This window comes from Pan paniscus, chromosome 1 (assembly GCF_029289425.2).
Source record: "Pan paniscus chromosome 1, NHGRI_mPanPan1-v2.0_pri, whole genome shotgun sequence".
In the NCBI taxonomy this organism is placed as follows: Eukaryota; Metazoa; Chordata; class Mammalia; order Primates; family Hominidae; genus Pan; species Pan paniscus.
Genome location: NC_073249.2, coordinates 118,580,537 through 118,598,945, shown reverse-complemented (window position 1 = coordinate 118,598,945; position 18,409 = coordinate 118,580,537). Strand labels below are relative to the sequence as shown.

General features: G+C 41.1%; 1 protein-coding gene across 1 annotated transcript in view; it reads left to right on the top strand.

The window, feature by feature from the left end:
• Positions 1-4,640: 4,640 nt before the first annotated feature.
• The window catches only part of FNDC7 (fibronectin type III domain containing 7), a 32,541-nt gene continuing 18,772 nt past the window's right edge, over positions 4,641-18,409 (top strand). Inside the window, exons 1-6 of the mRNA XM_034932497.2 lie at positions 4,641-4,703; positions 5,220-5,238; positions 9,449-9,703; positions 10,457-10,717; positions 13,993-14,250; positions 17,403-17,657. Coding sequence (XP_034788388.2) covers positions 4,641-4,703; positions 5,220-5,238; positions 9,449-9,703; positions 10,457-10,717; positions 13,993-14,250; positions 17,403-17,657 — 1,111 coding nt within the window. The remainder of the gene's footprint in view (positions 4,704-5,219; positions 5,239-9,448; positions 9,704-10,456; positions 10,718-13,992; positions 14,251-17,402; positions 17,658-18,409) is intronic.

Here is an 18,409-nt window from a genome sequence, read left to right as displayed (position 1 = left end):
AATGGAACAGTTCAGTGATAACACTCATTACCTATTTTGACAACCAAGAAGTTGACATTAGCCAGAGATGGTTGCTAACACAATAATTATCTTTCCTAACTCATTTCTTTAAAATCATTGTACTTCCAGACCATTGTTTTTCTCTCTTTCCTGAATCCCCTAGGTCCTATAAAACACATCATCAGATTACACCATCTACTGTCCCTCAGTTGTCTATATCATCCATGCCCAATAGATAATCCCCTAATATTTTAATAATTATAGAGTTTAATAGATGGCTCAATACCTCTTTCACCACTCTTGCCATAATTCTTAGTGATTCCAATATCCATTGAACAATCTTTCCAATACTCAGAGCTCTCAATTTTTTGACCTCCTGACCTCCAATGATTTTTTTTCCTCCATCTGACCTCAGCTGCCAGTTCCCATGGTTACATCATAGACCTGGCCATCATCAATAACTGGCACTTCTCCACAGTTTCCATTTCAAGCATCCCATTCTCTAATCACCAACTCCTATATTTCCTGCTTACTTTCTCTAAGATCCTCTCCAACAATTCTTTAACTCCCTTGGGTCCTCCATTCTATTGCTCCTGCCAACTTTTCATTCCATTGCAGCCCCTTTAGCCTCCATTGCAGGGAGGTATTACAAGCCACAGTTCCTTGCTTACCCAGCTTAGTTTCCACTGTACAATATTATAAATCACATCCTTGAAAACACTCTTAACTCCCTTACTGCGGTCTCCATCACCCTTGTCTAGTAATACCCCAATCCAAGTTAGATACAACTCTCTGTCGACTCTGTGCACGCAAGTGACTGAACATGACTGGTCCTGTTTGCCATCACTCCCAATGACCCACTTGAGGGGTTTGTGCTGCCCCCCTCTGGAACTCTGGGCTTCAGCGAACTGGAGAGTGGGTGTTCTTTAAATGTTGCACCCTAGGTGCTTCCGTTGCCCTGGTGGACACCATGGTGTACCATCCAGATCTCCCCTCCAGAGTTTTCCTGAATCTGGGCCAGGAGCACTAACATTCCTTTATCTACCAATCATTGGATGTAGGTGGCCCAGGGAGCAGGTATGACTTTGAGCCAGGCAGCAATCATGAGCCAAGGGCAAGTCTGCAAGAGACTAAGCGGGAGCTGTCAACCACCAACACTCCCTGCTGCTGGGGGCATAAGTGCACAGGCTGTTCTAACCAAGCTGCTCCCTCCTCAGGGCTTTTGCACTTCCACTTCCTTCTGCCTGGATGTTCTTTTCCTAAGTTTCCAAAGGATGCACTCCTTCACTTCCCGTAGGCCTGTGCTCAAGCATCTGGTTGCCAGAGAGGTCTTCCCTAACAGCTGTATTCTCTCCTATCACTCCACTTTTTCTTCATAAAATTTAGCAGCACTCAACATATTTTATTACTTTAGCTGCTTGGTTTGGCCTTCCTTTGCTAGAGTGCATGCTCCAAGAGGACAGGGTTCTGGTTTGTTTGTATCTTCCATGTCCTGAATAGTTCCTGATCTTCATTAGGTCCTCAATATGTCAACATATATTTGATGGGTGCACAAATTGAAATGCCTTAAATTCATAGTAGTCAGCTCATAAGGCAGAGTGGTTTAGTGGAAGGAGCTTAGGGTTTTGGAGTTAGACTGATTTTTGAAAACACCTTTATTTAGGTATAAGTAGCATTTAATAATAAATTGCACATATTTAAGACATAAACTCAATACATTTTGACATATGTATACACTCATAAATTCACCACCACAGTTCACATAATGAACACGTTCTTCACCCCCAAGAGTTTCCTCTTGCACTTTTGTAATCCGTCCTTCCTGCCATTCTCCATCCCCAGGCAGCCACTGATTTGCTTTCTGTTTTTAAGAGTAGTTTGCATTTTCTAGAAATTTATATGATTGGATCAAACCATCTGTATTCTTTTTTTGGGTCTGACTTTTTTTGAGATTCATCCATGTTTTTGTGTGTTCCTTTTTTTGCTGGGAAAAATTTCATTTGTTTATTACTTATTTTGGCTGACAGACATTTGGTTTGCTTATAGTTTGAGGATTGTTAAAAATAATGCTACTGTGAATATTCCTGTATGTTTTTGTATGGACATGTGCTTTCATTTTTTTTGAGTCAATACCTAGGAGTGAAGTGGTGAGGTATGTGTTTAACTTTTTAAGAAACAGCCAAATTATTTTCCAAAATGATCGTACCATTTTTCATTCTTACCAGGTATGAGATTTCTGATTGTTCCACATCCTTGCCAACACTTAGTTTACTCAGTCTTTCTAATTTTATTATTTATTTATTTATTTATTTATTTATTTATTTATTTATTTATTATTTGAGACAGGGTCTCATTCTATTGCTCAGGCTGGAGTGCGGTGGTGCGATCATGGCTCACTGCAGGCTTGACCTCCTGAGTTCAAGTGATCCTCCCGCCTCAGCCTCCCAAGTAGCTGGCACTACAGGCACATGTCACCACATCCAGCTAATTTTTAAAAATTTTTTGTACAGACAGGGTCCCACGATGTTGCCTAGGCTGTTCTCAAATCTCCTGACCTCAAGTGATCCTGTTGCTTTGGTCTCTCAAAGTGCTGGGATTACAGGCACAGCCACAATGACCAGCTTCTAATTTTAGACATCCAATAAGTATGTATCTCACTGTGGTTTTAATTTGCATTCTGTGGGCCCAGAGCAATGGCTCACGCTTATAATCCCAGCACTTTGGGAGGCCAAGGTGGGCAGATGGCTTGAGCCCAGGAGTTTGAGACCAGCCTGGTCAACATGGTGAAACCCCATCTCTACAAATAATACAAAAATTAGCCAGGTGTAGTGCTGCACACCTGTGATCCCAGCTACTCAGGAGGCTGAAGTGGGAGGATCATTAGAGCCTGGGAGGTCAAGACTGCAGTGAGCTGTGATTGCGCCACTACATTCTAGGTTGGGTGACAGAATGAGACCCCGTCTCCAAAAAAAAAAAAAAAAAAAAACCTTTTCTGCATTCTGCTAATGACTAGTGATGCTGAGGATTTTTTCCATGCCTTTATTTTCCACAAGTATGTCTTCTTTTGTAAAGTGTTTGTTCATATCTTTTGCCCATTTTGTATTGAGTTGTTTTCCTATTACTGGGTTTTGAGAATACACACACACAGAATACAAGTCCTTTATAAGATATATATTTTCCCCCAGTCTGTGGCTTATCTTTTCATTCCCTTAATAGTGCAGATATTCTTCATTTTAATGAAGTCAAATTTATCAAATTTTAAAAATGGATTATACTTTTAGTGTTGTATATAAGAAATCTTTGCCTAACCCAACGTCACAAAGATATTCTTTTGTGTTTTTTTTTCTGGACATTTTATAGTTTCAGGTGCTACATTTAGATCTATGATCCATTTTGAGTTCATTTTTTAATGTGGTGTGAGGTATGAATCAAAGTTTATGTTTTCTGCATATGGTTATCCAGTTGTTCCAGCACCATCTGTTGAAAAGTCTATTCTTTCTCCTTTGGATTGCCTTGTATCTTTGTTGAAAATCAATTATCTATATATGCGTGGGTTTATTTTTGGACTCTCTGTCCCATTGATCTATTTATCTATCTTCATGCCAATACCACCCGGTCTCTATTTTATTTTAGCTTTATGGTAAATCTTAAAGTCAGGGACAGTAAATGCAGTTCTTTTCCCTTTTTTGTAATCCTATCTTGGTTGAAAGTAGAAATCAGACTGATGCGTTTTAACTCTAGTTTGATCATTTAATTCTTGTGTGATTTCAGATAAGCCAATTAATTATGTTTATTATTCATTTATGTATCTGTTCATTGTTAAAATTATACATTGTAATTCTTAAATTAAATGCTAATTATTATTAAGAGTGTGAACTAGGAAGACAGCTCCAGAAATAAAAGGAACTAGCCAGGCGCAGTGGTGCATGCCTGTAGTCTCAGCTACTCAGGAGGCAGAGGTGGGAGGATTGCTTGAGCCCAGGAGTTGGAGGCTGCTTGGCAAAATAGCAAGACCCTGTCTCTAAAAAAATGGAAAAAAAAAAAAAAGGTACTGGAACTGCAGGGTGGTACGGGGGATGGATAAATTTAATGTGCTCACCAGGGACCTCTCACTATCTTTCTCAGTACAGGGACATGCTCCTGCCCTTTCATATTCCATGTTGAAGTTTTGCAACAAATTCTTCCTGACAGTAGGACCAATCACTTACTTTGAACTAAAAGAACAACAACAAATAAAGGTGAAAAAGAAAAATAAAACTGGTCAGCATCCCCGAGTTTAAAATAATTATTCTACCACATCAACAACTTTCTGTGCAGCTTTCTAAAATTTTTATTTAGACAGAAATTGTTTTAAAAAGAAGGTTGCTTTGAAACCAAGGTTACAGTAGCTTTTTGGCCCGCTTGCCGTGGCTTTCTCCAACTCTCTTCTTCTTTTCAGTCTTTGCAATACCTGTCCCTGCCAGTCTCCAAGTGCCCCTGGTTACAGGTCAGCTCCACACTGAAGGGGAGGAGCTACTTCCTAGGGTCTCTTCCCAGCATCACAGCCCTACATCCCAGCGACCAACAGTGTTATACTCCTGGGGGCCAAAGAGGACCCTGATTGCTTTGTTTTGTGCCATGTGAGTACTATGTCCAACAGGATGGCTGGTGGACGAGAGACATGTTTGCCTTTGATTGGATTCATTCTTATCTGTCTTAAAATGGTGAGTTCATCATTCCAACTACACACAACTATTTAGGGGAAAAAAGAAAGACACATTATTTTTCTCTCCTTTTTTTTTTTTGAGGAGTTGGGGAATAGGGAGATAGAAATCAGAATACTTTGGTTTGTACCGAGGTTGTATATGTTTGCGTGTTTGAAATTTAATGCCATATACTAGAGAAAGAAAACAAGATTATCATTATATTTTAAGAACAAAGATTTCTGAAAAATCTGTCAGCAGCTACTGACTTAGTTCAATAGGCAGATTCAAAGGGAAAAAAAATGAAATAGTAATGGGATCCGCCTCCAGCCTCTAAATTCTATTTAGAGTTGCTTTGTGGTAGATTTGGGTGCTGGGAAATGATTTGTGTGGAGAAATACTTGTATGGATTGAAAGGCTGCTCACGTTAGGTGTAAAAATGTTGTGATTAATTTATTACCGCTTTTATTCATGTTTTACGTTTGTTCAAGTTGTGTTTTTCTGTGTGGTTCTAATTTTCCAAACTTTCCTTTTCAGGTTGCTTCAGCAAAATCAGGTACAATTTTCTGACCTGCAAGTTTTTCCTTCTCGTATTTGATTTTAATTTCCATTGTTAATTCACGGGCTACCCTGAAATGTAAAGGCTATATGAGAAAAAAAATTCAATATTTTCTGAGCACTCACACTGGGTGCTAAGCACTCTATTGGGTCCTGGGGAGACAATAACTGGTAAGACAAATAAATGGATTGAACTCGAAAGACAAATCTTCATAAAGTGTTCTTGCTGAGGACTATAATGTACAGAGTCATGTAGGCATGCATTTTCTCATATACAGTTAGCCATGTGTGAAATATTACAATGATCATCATTCCAGTTAAGATATTGTACAGAGTCTAATTTATACAAATGTTCTTGTTTATCTTCTGGGGAATTAGAGGGAAAATGAGAAATGTTATATTTGATTAAATTGTCAATATTCCCTACTTTAAAAAGAACTTTATACTTCTAATATTGCATATTTGAAATATAGACAATAGTCACTCAGGGCTGAAAGGGGACCCTCTTTTAAAAATAGTTGATCTCCATCTTTCTTGAGTAGATAACTGAAGGCAAAAATAATTTATCTAGAGGCCCCTCCTAGCTCATTTGTGCTAGAAATCTAAGTACCTGGAATGGAAATTTATTTTTAGGAGGGTTAACTTATCTGTAGGAACCACATAATATCAACCATATCACCAATAAATTCTCATAGTGATTCAACATAAATTAGAAAATTTTTTATTTATTATTTTGTCTACACCACAGAAAAGGAAGTGAAATTAAGACAGTTAAAAAATTTGATACAGATACATGTCTGAGCCATGAAATTTCATAAAATTCATGCATATACAGTAAGTTTTTAAAAATTTCTATTTCCTGGCTGGGTACCAAGGCTCACGCCTGTAGTCTCAGCACTTTGGGAAGCCAAGATGGGAGGATTGCTTGAGCCCAGGATTTCAAGACCAGCCTGGGCAACATAGCAACACCCCACCTCTTGCTTTATTCTTATTTACTTGTCGTATTCTTGAGAGATCTTTAGGATTAGCCAGGAAACTATAGGAGGGTCTGCTTGGCCATATACAAAGTGGCATTATTTTTTTATTTTTATTTTTTTGAGACAGAGTCTCTGTTGCCCAGGCTGGAGTGCAGTGGCGCGATCTCGGTTCACTGCAAGCTCTGCCTCCCGGGTTCAGGCCATTCTCCTGCCTCAGCCTCTCCGAGCAGCTGGGACTACAGGCGCCCGCCACTACCCCCGGCTAATTTTTTGTATTTTTAGTAGAGACAGGGTTTCACCGTGGTCTCGATCACCTGACCTCATGATCCGCCCACCTCGGCCTCCCAAAGTGCTGGGATTACAAGCGTGAGCCACCGCGCCCGGCCGGCTTCTTAAATAAGTCGACTTTGGGTGGACAGAATCTAACTCTGCCGTCTCTTACAAGGTCCTAGCACACCCAGGACAGACCAAGCCCTCAGAACAGGCCCCTTTTTGGTGTTTATAGCATCTGCACTAATCTAGAGAAATGGTGGGTCAGGCTAAGCTACTGATGCTGCTGCTAATTGACTCAATTGCTAATTGAGTCCCGGCTTTTCAACAGATAGAATGTGTATTAGCTACACTGTATAGAAGGTTTCATTTTGGTTGTGTGTGTTTTAATTCTCTTTGGGCTCTGGTATTGCTGTGTATCTGTGTCTGGTCACTGGGGCCTCATGGGCTAATTTAGATCTCTTTGAGCTGGTGGAATGCACAGATGCTGAGAATCAAAGGCTTCATTTTTGACTGATCAGAGTGGTTGGTTGCACATCTAGGGAATAAAGTTTTCTCTTTCATCAGTCCAGTCAGTGGGCTAAACATAGAAGTAAGAAAGAGTAAGGAACTGCTGCTATTTTATGGACTTTACACTCCAGCTTCTCATCTACTAAAGGGCAACATACTACATAGGTGTTGATCTCCTTTCATTGTTGATGCTGGTCAGAGCCTGCCCTAAAACCAGGTGTAAAACAGACAATCTGTCTCTCCAGCCTGTGTTTGCCGCATACTCCTCAGAATCCCACTTTCACAGGACCCCTCCATGGCAGTGCCATATGGTCTGGCTTTTCCGAACCCATCAAAATTTACTTGTCTTGGCTCATACACAAACATGCGCGTGCGTGCGCGCACACACACACACACACTTTCCAAGTGCCCTAACATACATTATTTCACTTATTCTTTACAACAATCCTAAAATGCAGGTATTTTAAATTTCAAAGTGAATCCTAATATGTAGGTATTAATAATCCGTATTTGTCAAGGAAGGTAACAAGTCTAGAAGAGGTAAAATGACTTGCATGCCTTCACACACAAAAGTAAATAGCAGGGCCAGGGCTCAAACCCAGAGCTCCTGAATCCAAACCCTTTGCTATTTTCCCACCACACAACCCCGAGTTTCATTCTGCGATACCGGCTTCCTGCATTATGACTTCCAAGCAAATGTGCCTCTCCTAGATCAATTCCATGAGGCCAGTTTTGTGGAGCCCTCGGGCCCCATGACAGGCCTGTGGGGAGAGGGTCTGTGTCATGCTAGCCTTTTAGATGCCTTTCATACCGCTCCGTGAATGCATGATCTGGCCTCCTGTGTCTGTGGCCAGTTTGGTTGTCATTTTCCCAGGAAGTTAGTTCATTCCAATGAACAGAACTGGTAACATAGGAGATAAGATTAACTCTGGGGACAGAGGAAAGAGAAGGAGTTGAGAGACACCAGAAAATTAGAGGAAAGAAGGCATATAGCACAGGATCATTAGCTGGGGGAGCAGAAGAGGGATTTGTGTGTGTGTGTGTGTGTGTTGGAAGAGGGAGCCCCTGCTGGGGCTTTCTATTCTGTAGGGGAGAGAGGGAGCGAAGCCCTTTCCCCATAGAATTGGCTTCCACTGGCAAGTGGCTATGATGAGCAGGCCTGAGACTTTCCTCCAGCATATATAACTGTCATAATTTTCTTTCAATGGCAAAAGAGACTACCCTGGGTGATGTTCAAAGAATGTCTGGCCAGGGCACAGAGGAGACTTTGTTCATTTTTGCAGCATGGTTATTTCTGAGATGCTGCCAAAGCTAACTCTCTGGGCTATTGGTACAGAAAGAGAAAGTTGTCTCTATCGTGCACATAGGGACTTGGCTCTGGGAGAAGGGGAGCTGATGCTGGAGAATCACCTGTCTGTCTTTACTCCTTCTCCCTCTTTGCCCTATAGTTCTGCTTGTTTGTCTTCCCTTTAGTTTTGAATTTGACATATAGTGATTTTACCCAGCAAGTGGAGTACATTAAACCTGAAAGTCCAAGTGCCAGTTTCAAATAAAACTCAGCTATTTTTGTTTGACCTTTTCTTCCACTTAGATCTCCTATATCCAAGACATTTTTGCATCTATGGAATTTTGTAAAGTAGTCAACCTGATTACTGTGCTGTATCTCCTACTCCATACTCCTGAGTGTAGGAATGCTTTGTGTAAGCCCATGACATAAGCATTCATATCTCCTGGCAAACCATAGCCCGGCCCGTCGCATTCTTATGCTGAGGCAGATATTGTGATAGAGAAAGGGAGAATAAAGTTTACTTTTATTTTGTATGGAAGAATCTGAGAATTATTCCACTCTGATAATATGAAAGAAAGTGCTATGGAGTAATTATAACAAAGAACTCAATCCTCCCTCCTTGCTCCATTGGATTAAAGGTTATCTGGAAAACATGCAAAGTGCATGAGAGAGTGACCACAGCCACTGAGCGGAGGCAGGAGGAATGGAGATGGGTCCAGCTGGAGGCAGTGGGATGGCTGTGGGACCAGGAGGGGAGATCAATGGCAAAACAGCCTGCAAAATTCACAGAATGCCCAACTGGAGTAGAATACTCTGGAAGAAAGCCTCTCAATTATTCTCTCTCTCTTCCCAGAGTTCTTTCCCGTAATTACTTCTCATTCTTATTTAGCTCTTTTAAAAGTACAAAAAGTGCAAATTACCCCACAGGCAACTGGGGAAAACTTTGAAATCCCATCCCTGAATGAGAGGTTTGAGCTTTCTGGATCTCTTCTGGAGAGTAGCTTTGTCTTTCTTTTTCTCTGTTTTTCCTTGATCTGAATAATAAGGGCAAAACTTCTGTCTGAAGGAAGGCATGAGAATGATTTAGCTTGAAGAGTAAAATGATGAAAGAAGTCATCCTTGTAGGTATCTTGGCTAATGTACAACTCTAAAACCTCTTTCAGCTCCTGAAATACCCACTATTGATCAGGCATATTCAAAACTCAGCAACAGTATCACTGTAGAATGGGCTACAGTGCCGGGTGCCACCAGTTACCTCCTCACGGCTGAAGACGGGGACACAGTCATTGAAACCATGGTGGCCAATTCCCCAGGCACTGTGACGGGACTAAAGGCTGCAACCTTGTATGAAATCACCATCAGATCCATCAGCGCTGCTGGGAGAAGCCAGGCATCACCTCCAAAGCAGGCAAAGACAGGTGGCTGGATGGATGCTCATCCTCCGTTGAGTGTTTGCTTGTGACTTGGATCAGTTATTCTGGTGCTGCAAATGCAGAATGTGATTTGGTGTCACATGAGTGCCTACAATTCAAGGCCCAGAAGTGAAAGCTACCAAATGATGCTGTTTGAGAATTCAGCTATCTGTGGAGGAGGTGGCATTTAAATGCCAGATGCTTTGCTTTGGAAAATAAAGCCCATTTCTGGGCATCTTTAAAAGCATCCCAGCTTTTAAATCTCTGAAATAGGGATTTCTGGTTTTAACACGCCAAATGAAGAACACAGAGAAGGGATTTTGCTGCACTCTGACCATATGGCATATATGTTAACAAAACAAATAAAAGCATTTGGAGTTTGTCATCAGCATTACTGAAATTGATTTGATAAAGTTGTACCTAGGCATATTTCTGAAAAGTTATGTGCACATTAAAGTGGTGTAACCCCTCATTTTCCCATTGATTTATATTATGATTATAGGGATGTTTTATCTAATTTCTAACTTCAGTTAAAAGTAATGCCTGATATTTAGCGTTTCTCTGTTTCCCATTCCTCTGCCAAGTCATTTATGATTAGTATACACTTAAATAGCAATTATTTAATGAAACTTTGTTGTGAATGCTCTTATAAAGCAAATAGTTATTGTATATTATGGATATCAATTTACTTGCTTCTAAATTTGAATTATCCTCTATTGGACTTTGGTAACACAAATGCATGTGTTTTTATTTTTTTAGTGTTGGCTGCACCAATTCTAGAAGTAAGCTCTCCAAGTTCAGACTCCATTCTTGTGCAGTGGGAAGCTGTATATATGGCAATTGGATTCTCCGTGTCCATTATGCGAGCCAATGGCTTGGGGAGTATATGGAAAGAGAATACTACAAACACCTCCTTGACATTCACCAGTTTAGAAGCCGGGACTCTCTACACCATAAAGGCCTATGCATGGAATGCCAACAGAATCCCTGGGGATGACTCCACCTGCAATCAGAGAACAAGTAAGAACTTCTCAGCTCAGCCTCCAACAATTCTACTTTTGATTAATGACGGGGGCTGTGTGTTGCAGCCATCAAGGGCAGTGTTACATGACAAGTACAGAGCAGCTGGCAGCAGCTATTTAAATTTATTATAAAGTTATTTATAGTGCCTTGTCTATTCCTCCTCGGTAGTTTAAACGCTTCCTGCATGGATAAAGAAATGCTACTCAGAATGCACACAGCATGGCTCCGCCCTCTAATATCCAACTCAATTTCAGCATTCACATTCAACCTCACACAAAAGAAGATGATTCTTGTTAGGTTTACCCATCACCCCTTGTCCCTTTCTGGGTTCAGGCCAATTAGTATAAGAATTGGGCCAAATAGGAATTCATTTGTTCAGCAGATACTAAGTGAGTGTGTGCCAACTTTGAGCTGGCATTGTTCTAGAGATACAGCAGCAAGCAAAGCAAGGTTTCTGCAGGCACAGTGCTTGATGCTGCAGTGGAATTCATGTTTCAGATCTGTTTCCCAAAGGCCTCAGCTTGGGTCTGAAGTCAGCATGGGGCTTCCCACTATTGCTCCTCCAGCTGTGGGGAGAAGCTGAAGCTTGGTGTGCATTTTCTCACCGTCCCACCTAGAGGTCCCCCGAGCAAAGGACTCTGCAGCATTACAACTGGAGGTCCAAATTGAGCTGCTGGAGTGAGCCAAGCGAATGAGAGAGAGAGAGAGAGAGAGAACGAGAGGGGGTATTTTTTCTTTCCTTGAGGCAGAGTAAGCCATCCACTGGCTATGTAACCTACATAGATACGAGACTCTCACCAACCAGATTAGCTGTTTCTCCACTTGGGGAGGACACAGGAAAGGATGGAAAGAAACCAGAAATGTTCTCTCCAACTTTCCCTAAGTTTGGAGGGGAATAGAAGCCCCATAGTGTATGGGCCAAGGCAGAATGTAGGGAGAAGAGAGGGGTTTGCCTTTTATACTATTTCCCTAGGGAGGTAGTATAATCATAGCCCTGTGGTGATTCATGACAGGCTTGGTGAGTCAGGATGTCTGTGACAAGTCAGTCTCCCTGGGCCTTTTCCTAGTCTGGCTGGCTTGCTTTCTTCCCTCCTTCCCTTATCTTCCCCTCCTATCCTTCCCTTTCCTTTCCCTTTCACACTGCTTTTTTCTTTCCACATTTGTTGAGGGCCCACTGTGTGCTGGGCATAAGTTAGCTGATGGAAATACAAAAGCAAATAAAGCATGATCCCTCCTTTCAAAGAATGGACTATGTCAAAGGAGAGACCAATGGTGAGTCAGCGTTTCCAGTTTCACCTGACCAGTGCTTTGGCAGAAGGCTGCCGACACAGCGAGGCACAGGAGGGAGCATCTTCATCAGGCTGGGGCACTGAGACAGCATCCCCTAGAATAACTTGTTTCTTAAAGACTTCCCCTTCATAGATTTCCCCATGTTTTACAAAGCTTTACAGAGTTTAGATTTCGCCTCTGGATTAGTTTCCTAGGGCTGCTGGAACCACAAACTGGGTGACTTGAACAATAGAAATATTTGGTTTCATGGTTCTGGAGGCTACGAAGTCTGAAATCAAGGTGTTGGCTAGGTTGGTTCCTTCTGAGGGATGTGAGGAAGAATCTGTTCCAGGCCTCTCTCCTTGGCTTGTAGATGGTTATCTTCACATTCACATGGAATTTTCCCTATATATGTTTATCTGTGTCCAAATTTATTCTTTTTATAAGGAAATCAGCCATATTGGATGAGGGCCCACCCTAATGATCTCATCTTACCTGATTACATCTGCTATGACCCTATTTCCAAATAAGGCTACATTCTGAGAGTACTAGAGGTAAGAACTTCAACATATGAACTTGGAGGGAACTCAAGTCAACTCATAACAGGCTCTCACTACTCTACCTATTTTTCCTAGTTCTCCCATGCTTCCTGTGGGAAAAGCAAGTTGCCCTAAAACACTGCAGGCTACCCCTACCAGCCCTGGGCCCAGCACTTCCCTAAAGCAGAACTGCCTCTGCAGACTAGCTGACCATGCAGTGGGAAGGGGCCTGTCGAGATGGCCCACGGGAAAATCATGGCAGGTGCCTGCCTTACAGAGAATGAGTTAGGTCCTCATGTCCTCAAAGAGGCCTTCCCGGCCGGGCACGGTAGCTCACTCCTGTAATCCCAGCACTTTGGGAGGCCGAGGCGGGTGGATCACGAGGTCAGGAGATCAAGAACATCCTGGCTAACATGGTGAAACCCCGTCTCTACTAAAAATACAAAAAATTAGCAGAGCATGGTGCCGGGCACCTGTAGTCCCAGCTACTCAGGAGGCTGAGGCAGGAGAATGGCATGAACCCCGGAGGCGGAGTTTGCAGTGAGCCAAGATTGCGACACTGCACTCCAGCCTGGGCGACAGAGTGAGGCTCCGTCTCAAAAAAAAGAAAAAAAAGAGGCCTTCCCTGTTTGCCCCAGACATGTCCAGAGGATGCTGGTCTCTGCTCACAGACTGTTTATGCAGTTTCCTAAGGCCTGCTGCGTGGGCGTTATTACAGTACAGATTCCAAAGAACTGAGGCCAATTTCTCCCCTCCCCAGGTCAGGACACCTTCTTACGCTTTTTTAATGCGGTAACTCTTAAAAAAGGAAGGTATATTTACAAGAATGTAGGGTTAAGTGTTTTGGAGACACTAAAAGACTGCCTTAATATGTATGCATCACACTTGACACCTTCCTTCCTTCCTTTTGATAATGAATGGAAAGAAAATCTGCTCCTCTAGAAACAATTATGACCGAAAAGCTATTGCAGTAAAAGTTGTAGCAGATGTCAAAAGTAACGAAGGGATATGTTTAGTTTCATTGATCAATAACAGAAAATATTTGACCTATCACTTAATGATAACATACCCACATGGCCCTTTTAGTTCTCCCCATTTATAATTTCATTTAACTATTTTAACTACTTATTAAATAATGCATTAATTCATTCAAAATATGTCTTTTGGCACCTATAGGTGTTAGGCATGGATCTTATTAGATCTATTTGGATATAAGAAAAAAATAAATAACAAAAAGGGTAAATAATATGGGGTCAAGGTCACACAGTATATTATGAGTTTGCATAGTAGCAGATGAATTACCAGTTCCCAGGCATCATCCTAAATCCCAATTTTATGCTTTGAACACTTGTAATTATCCAACTATTGGGTACCTTATCCTCCAGGCTCTGCAACATTCTTATGCCAACTCTTACGTAGTTTGTAAGGCTACTATAAAATCTTAATTGTTTCTCTAAAATGTAGGTCCTCGGGCCCCTGCCAACATTCAAGTCTCTTTCGATAGTGGAGCTCTGAAGGCATCTTTTTCATGGGCACTGGCAGAAGGAGCTTTCAATTATACTGTGATGGCTTTGAGTGACTCTTCAGAGCTGACCTGCAGTACAACTTTCAGTTCCTGCACCATCTCTTCCCTCCAGTGTGGAACTGAATACTTGATTTCAGTTTTAGCAAGTAATGATGCTGGATCTAGCAAATCATCTTCAGCAATGACCCTGAAAACTGGTATGTAAACAAGAGTGAGACTGCTGTAGGGCTTGCAGCCCTGACTGCTGTAAGGGAGACGTTCACTGACAATGTTTCTGAATACTCTGGAAAAAATGAAAATGAAAGCCTGGTCTAAATGAAAGCATTGAGTTGGACATTCTCATGAATTTGAATAATATTGATAGTGAAGCGAGATATTGTGTATTGCAAAAAGCACTTTTCGGAAAATTAGGAGGCCTGGTTTCTATTCCAGATCTTTCATTAATTAGTTTTTTCTTTTTCCATTGTAAAGCTGTGAAAATTCTAAGATGTGGTTTGAGTTGTACACAGCTCTAACTGTGCATACAGATAACTGGGTCTTCTTTACGTCATGTCTCATGTCCTAGGGTTGGTGGGAGCCGCCATTTTTTAAGAAAAAGATAGGATATTTCTAGTTCTGAACATGTGTTTAGATATTTTTCCATTTTCATTCTTATCAGAGAGATAACCACATACACATGTGGAAGTTGACTCCTCTATTTAGAAATATCTATGTGTCTTGGGGATGGAAACTAACACTTAATGAAACTAACACTTAATGAAGAGCTACTATGTCTCTGGCACTATAAGTATATTATTTCATTTAAATCTCATGACAACTCAGTGAGGTGGGTTCTATTTTCTCTTTTTTTACATAAGAAAATTGAAGCTCAGAGAAGTTAAATAATTTTCCTAAGGGCACACCGATAATAAGTGGTAGAGCTGAGATTCAAGCTGCTCAAGTTTGCCTAATTCCAATGCTTAAAGCCAAAGAAAATGTTGACAATTACAATAATATCTACTTTATCTAACAGTCAGTTATGTCATTCTAAGTTTAAAAAGCTTCTGAACAGAAAGAAAAGGAGCTGTCATCAAGTTGATGCACTCCATTCCACAGGAAAAAAAAATAAAGCTATTCTTTCAGGCCCGCACTCTCATAGTTATGTTAAATTAAGGTCAATGATAACAAACTTGATGATTTGGCTTCTCTTTCGACAACTGTGATTTAATGTGAATGGTACATTAGAAGTGATTATGAGGACAAGATAGCTGAGAGTGGGAGAAGAGAGAAAAAATACTTTCAAAAGCATAGCAGTTCTGAGTTACGCAGTTAGGCATTTAATGCAGGGGCGAACCATGCAGAGTTTTTAAATCTTGGACACACATTAAGAGCATCTGGGGAGCTTTTACAAAATCCCCATACCCAGGTCCCACTTAAGACCAACTGGAGTTGCTGGGAATAGAATTTGGATATGAATAGTTTGTAAAAGCTCCCCAGTTGATTCTACTATGCAGTCAGGGTTAAGTGCCATTGAAATAGTACTTCACACTTAACAGGTCCAGGATGTTCTAAGGCAGTTTGTGTATAACATAGTCATGATCATAGGGATGACCTTGACTTCTTAATAAAAGAACTATGTTTACAAAGTACTATGTGTCTCCTGGGGCCCAGAAGTGTGTAATATATTTTGGGAAGATTTCCACTAGAGAAAACTAAAATTTTTAAAGCTTAGCACTTGAATGAACAAACTTTACTTGAATTCATTCTTTCAGAAGATTTTGTTCCATCAATAAATGAGGCATTATGTGGATAAATGAGGTGTTGCCTTAACACAGAGAAACAGTCAATATTAATCAAATCAATACATGCCTGCTTTTGACATAGTCTAGCACTTATTGTGTGAGATAAACTTTAGGACATCTGAGAATGTCTCCTGGGTTTGTACTGAGTTATACATACTATTTGATTTGTTCCTTATTCGTAGCATCTAGTATCTTAACTCTAGGCTTAAGATGCTCCCTGGAGGATGTAATGGGCATGAGAATGTATTCTGTCATTCAGTGCATGAGAGGCTGCAGTTAGAAAAACTTTCCAGGTTGCACACAGGGGCTCATGCCTGTAATCTCAACAGTTCGGGAGGCCGAGATGGGTGGATTGCTTGAGTCCAGGAGTTCAAGACTAGCCTGGGCAAAATGGCTAGACCCGTCTCTACAAAAAATACAAAAATTAGCTGCTCATGGTGGCATGCACCTGTAGTTCCAGCTACTCACGAGGCTGAGGTGGGAGGATCACCTTAGCCTGGGAGGCAGAGGTTGCAGTGAGCTGAGATCGCACCACTGCACTCCAGCCTGGGTGACAGAGCGAGACCTTGTCTCCAAAAAAAAAAAAAAATTAATTAATTAATTAAAAAATAAATTTAGGCTGGGCGCATTGGCTCCTGCCTGTAATCCCAGCACTTTGGGAGGCTGAGGGGGGAGGATCACTTGAAGTCAGGAGTTCAAGACCAGCCTGGCCAACATGGTGAAACTTCGTCTCTACTAAAAGTACAAAAATTAGTTGGGCATGGTGGTGCACACCTGTAGTCCCAGATACTCGGGAGGCTGAGGCAAGGGAATCACTTCAGCCCAGGAGGTGGAGGTTGCAGTGAGCCGAGATCACATCACTGTGCTCCAGCCTGGGCAACCGAGTGAGATTCTGTCTCAAAAAAATAAATAAATAAAATAAAAAATAAATTTAAAAAAATAGTTTTTTTAATAAAAGAATTTTCCATGCTATGGAGGCTTTACAGATAAACCCCCAGAAAGACCCAGCTCCATTCCTTCCTACTTATGTGATCTTAGACAACTTACCAACCTCTATAAGCCTCAGTTTCCTCAATTGTAAAATGATGATAGTTGCTGGAAGAATTAGAGAATATATTAATATAAAACACAATGAATGATGTCTGTATTTTAATCTCTAAAACAGGTAACTTCTGGGATATTCATTATTCCACTCAAGCCAGACTAGCTTCATCTCTGGATGAAGTCAAATATTTCAACAAATAATCTAACGATGAAAATTTGTATGTCTTAAGATGACTATGAATCTCTGATGGCTCATTATTTCAAACAATATTTCATATAACAAGAGAATGTGAGAGGTCATTAAAATTTGTTGTAATGGTTTGGGGCCTATAACATAGCCTTTGGTCCTATAAAGAAAATCTTCTAATGCTTCCAGTGCACAGTTTTGCATTTTGTGCACCAAATTCGATCTGTCACAAAGCTCAGAGTTGCTAATTTGGGTTGTATTGAAATCTTGGATAATTGCAAAGATGCGAAGAAAATCTCCTGCAGTAGTCTCATGTTTATTATTGATCATTTCCTAGTTGCTTGTGCACCTGGAAGAGTGACGATCCAAGAAGATCCCCCTGGCCACCTGTCTGTGGCTTGGTCCAATGTAGATCTGGGTGACTACTATGTGGTCTTTGTGAAGAGTGATGATGGCTTGGAAGTACACTGCAACACATCTCTCACTCAGTGCAACTTCTTATCTGAGTGTGGCTTCACTTATTTTATTAGTGTTTTTGCCTATAACAAGGCAGGGCAAAGTCCTTTGGGTGACATATTCAATTATACCACAGGTAAGTCCCATTTGATGTTTGTTAAGGGAGTTCTGAGATCGCTAACCTCAGCAGCAGAATGGATCACCTATTCCACTTATTGACTTACCACCTGGGAGTCATTCTAGAGCCAAGAACAGAAAGTAATCTCTTATCTCACATTCTTTCCAGACTAGGGAATTTTGGCTTTGTGGACCTAAGCATAACTAGACTGCAAGGTTTGGGAGTGAAAAGAGGAGAAAGAATGTAGTTGTTCAACCTTGCTCTGAAAGATTGAACTCACCACAAACATGTACTCAGTGAGTGTTCTAGCATGTGCTGCTGCCAGAGAGAAGGCAGTGCCTCCGTTTCAGGAGGTCACTCTTTCCCTGAGACCAAGACAGACATACAATGGCCAAGACGCTACATGGTGTGGAGGGCTTTGGAGTAGGACACCTGGGTTTACACCCTAACTTGACCACTAATTCATTCCTTCAGTGAGGATAACGATGCCCACCTTGCTAGTTCCTTAGTATCCTCCACTGCAAAATGGGACAAATCATGAGAACATGAATGTAAAAAGGTCTTGTGTGTGACAAAGCATGATGCACATATTTTTATTATTAGCATCACCGTTGCTGTTGCTATTATTCTCCTCTACTAGGCTTGCATCTTGTACAAGGCAGGAATTATGTCTTATTTATCTCTTCATCCTCAGTGCTTATAATAGTGTGATCAGCATATGGGAGATGCTCAAGTTTTGAAGAATGAGTGGAGTGATTTGAAATTAAATA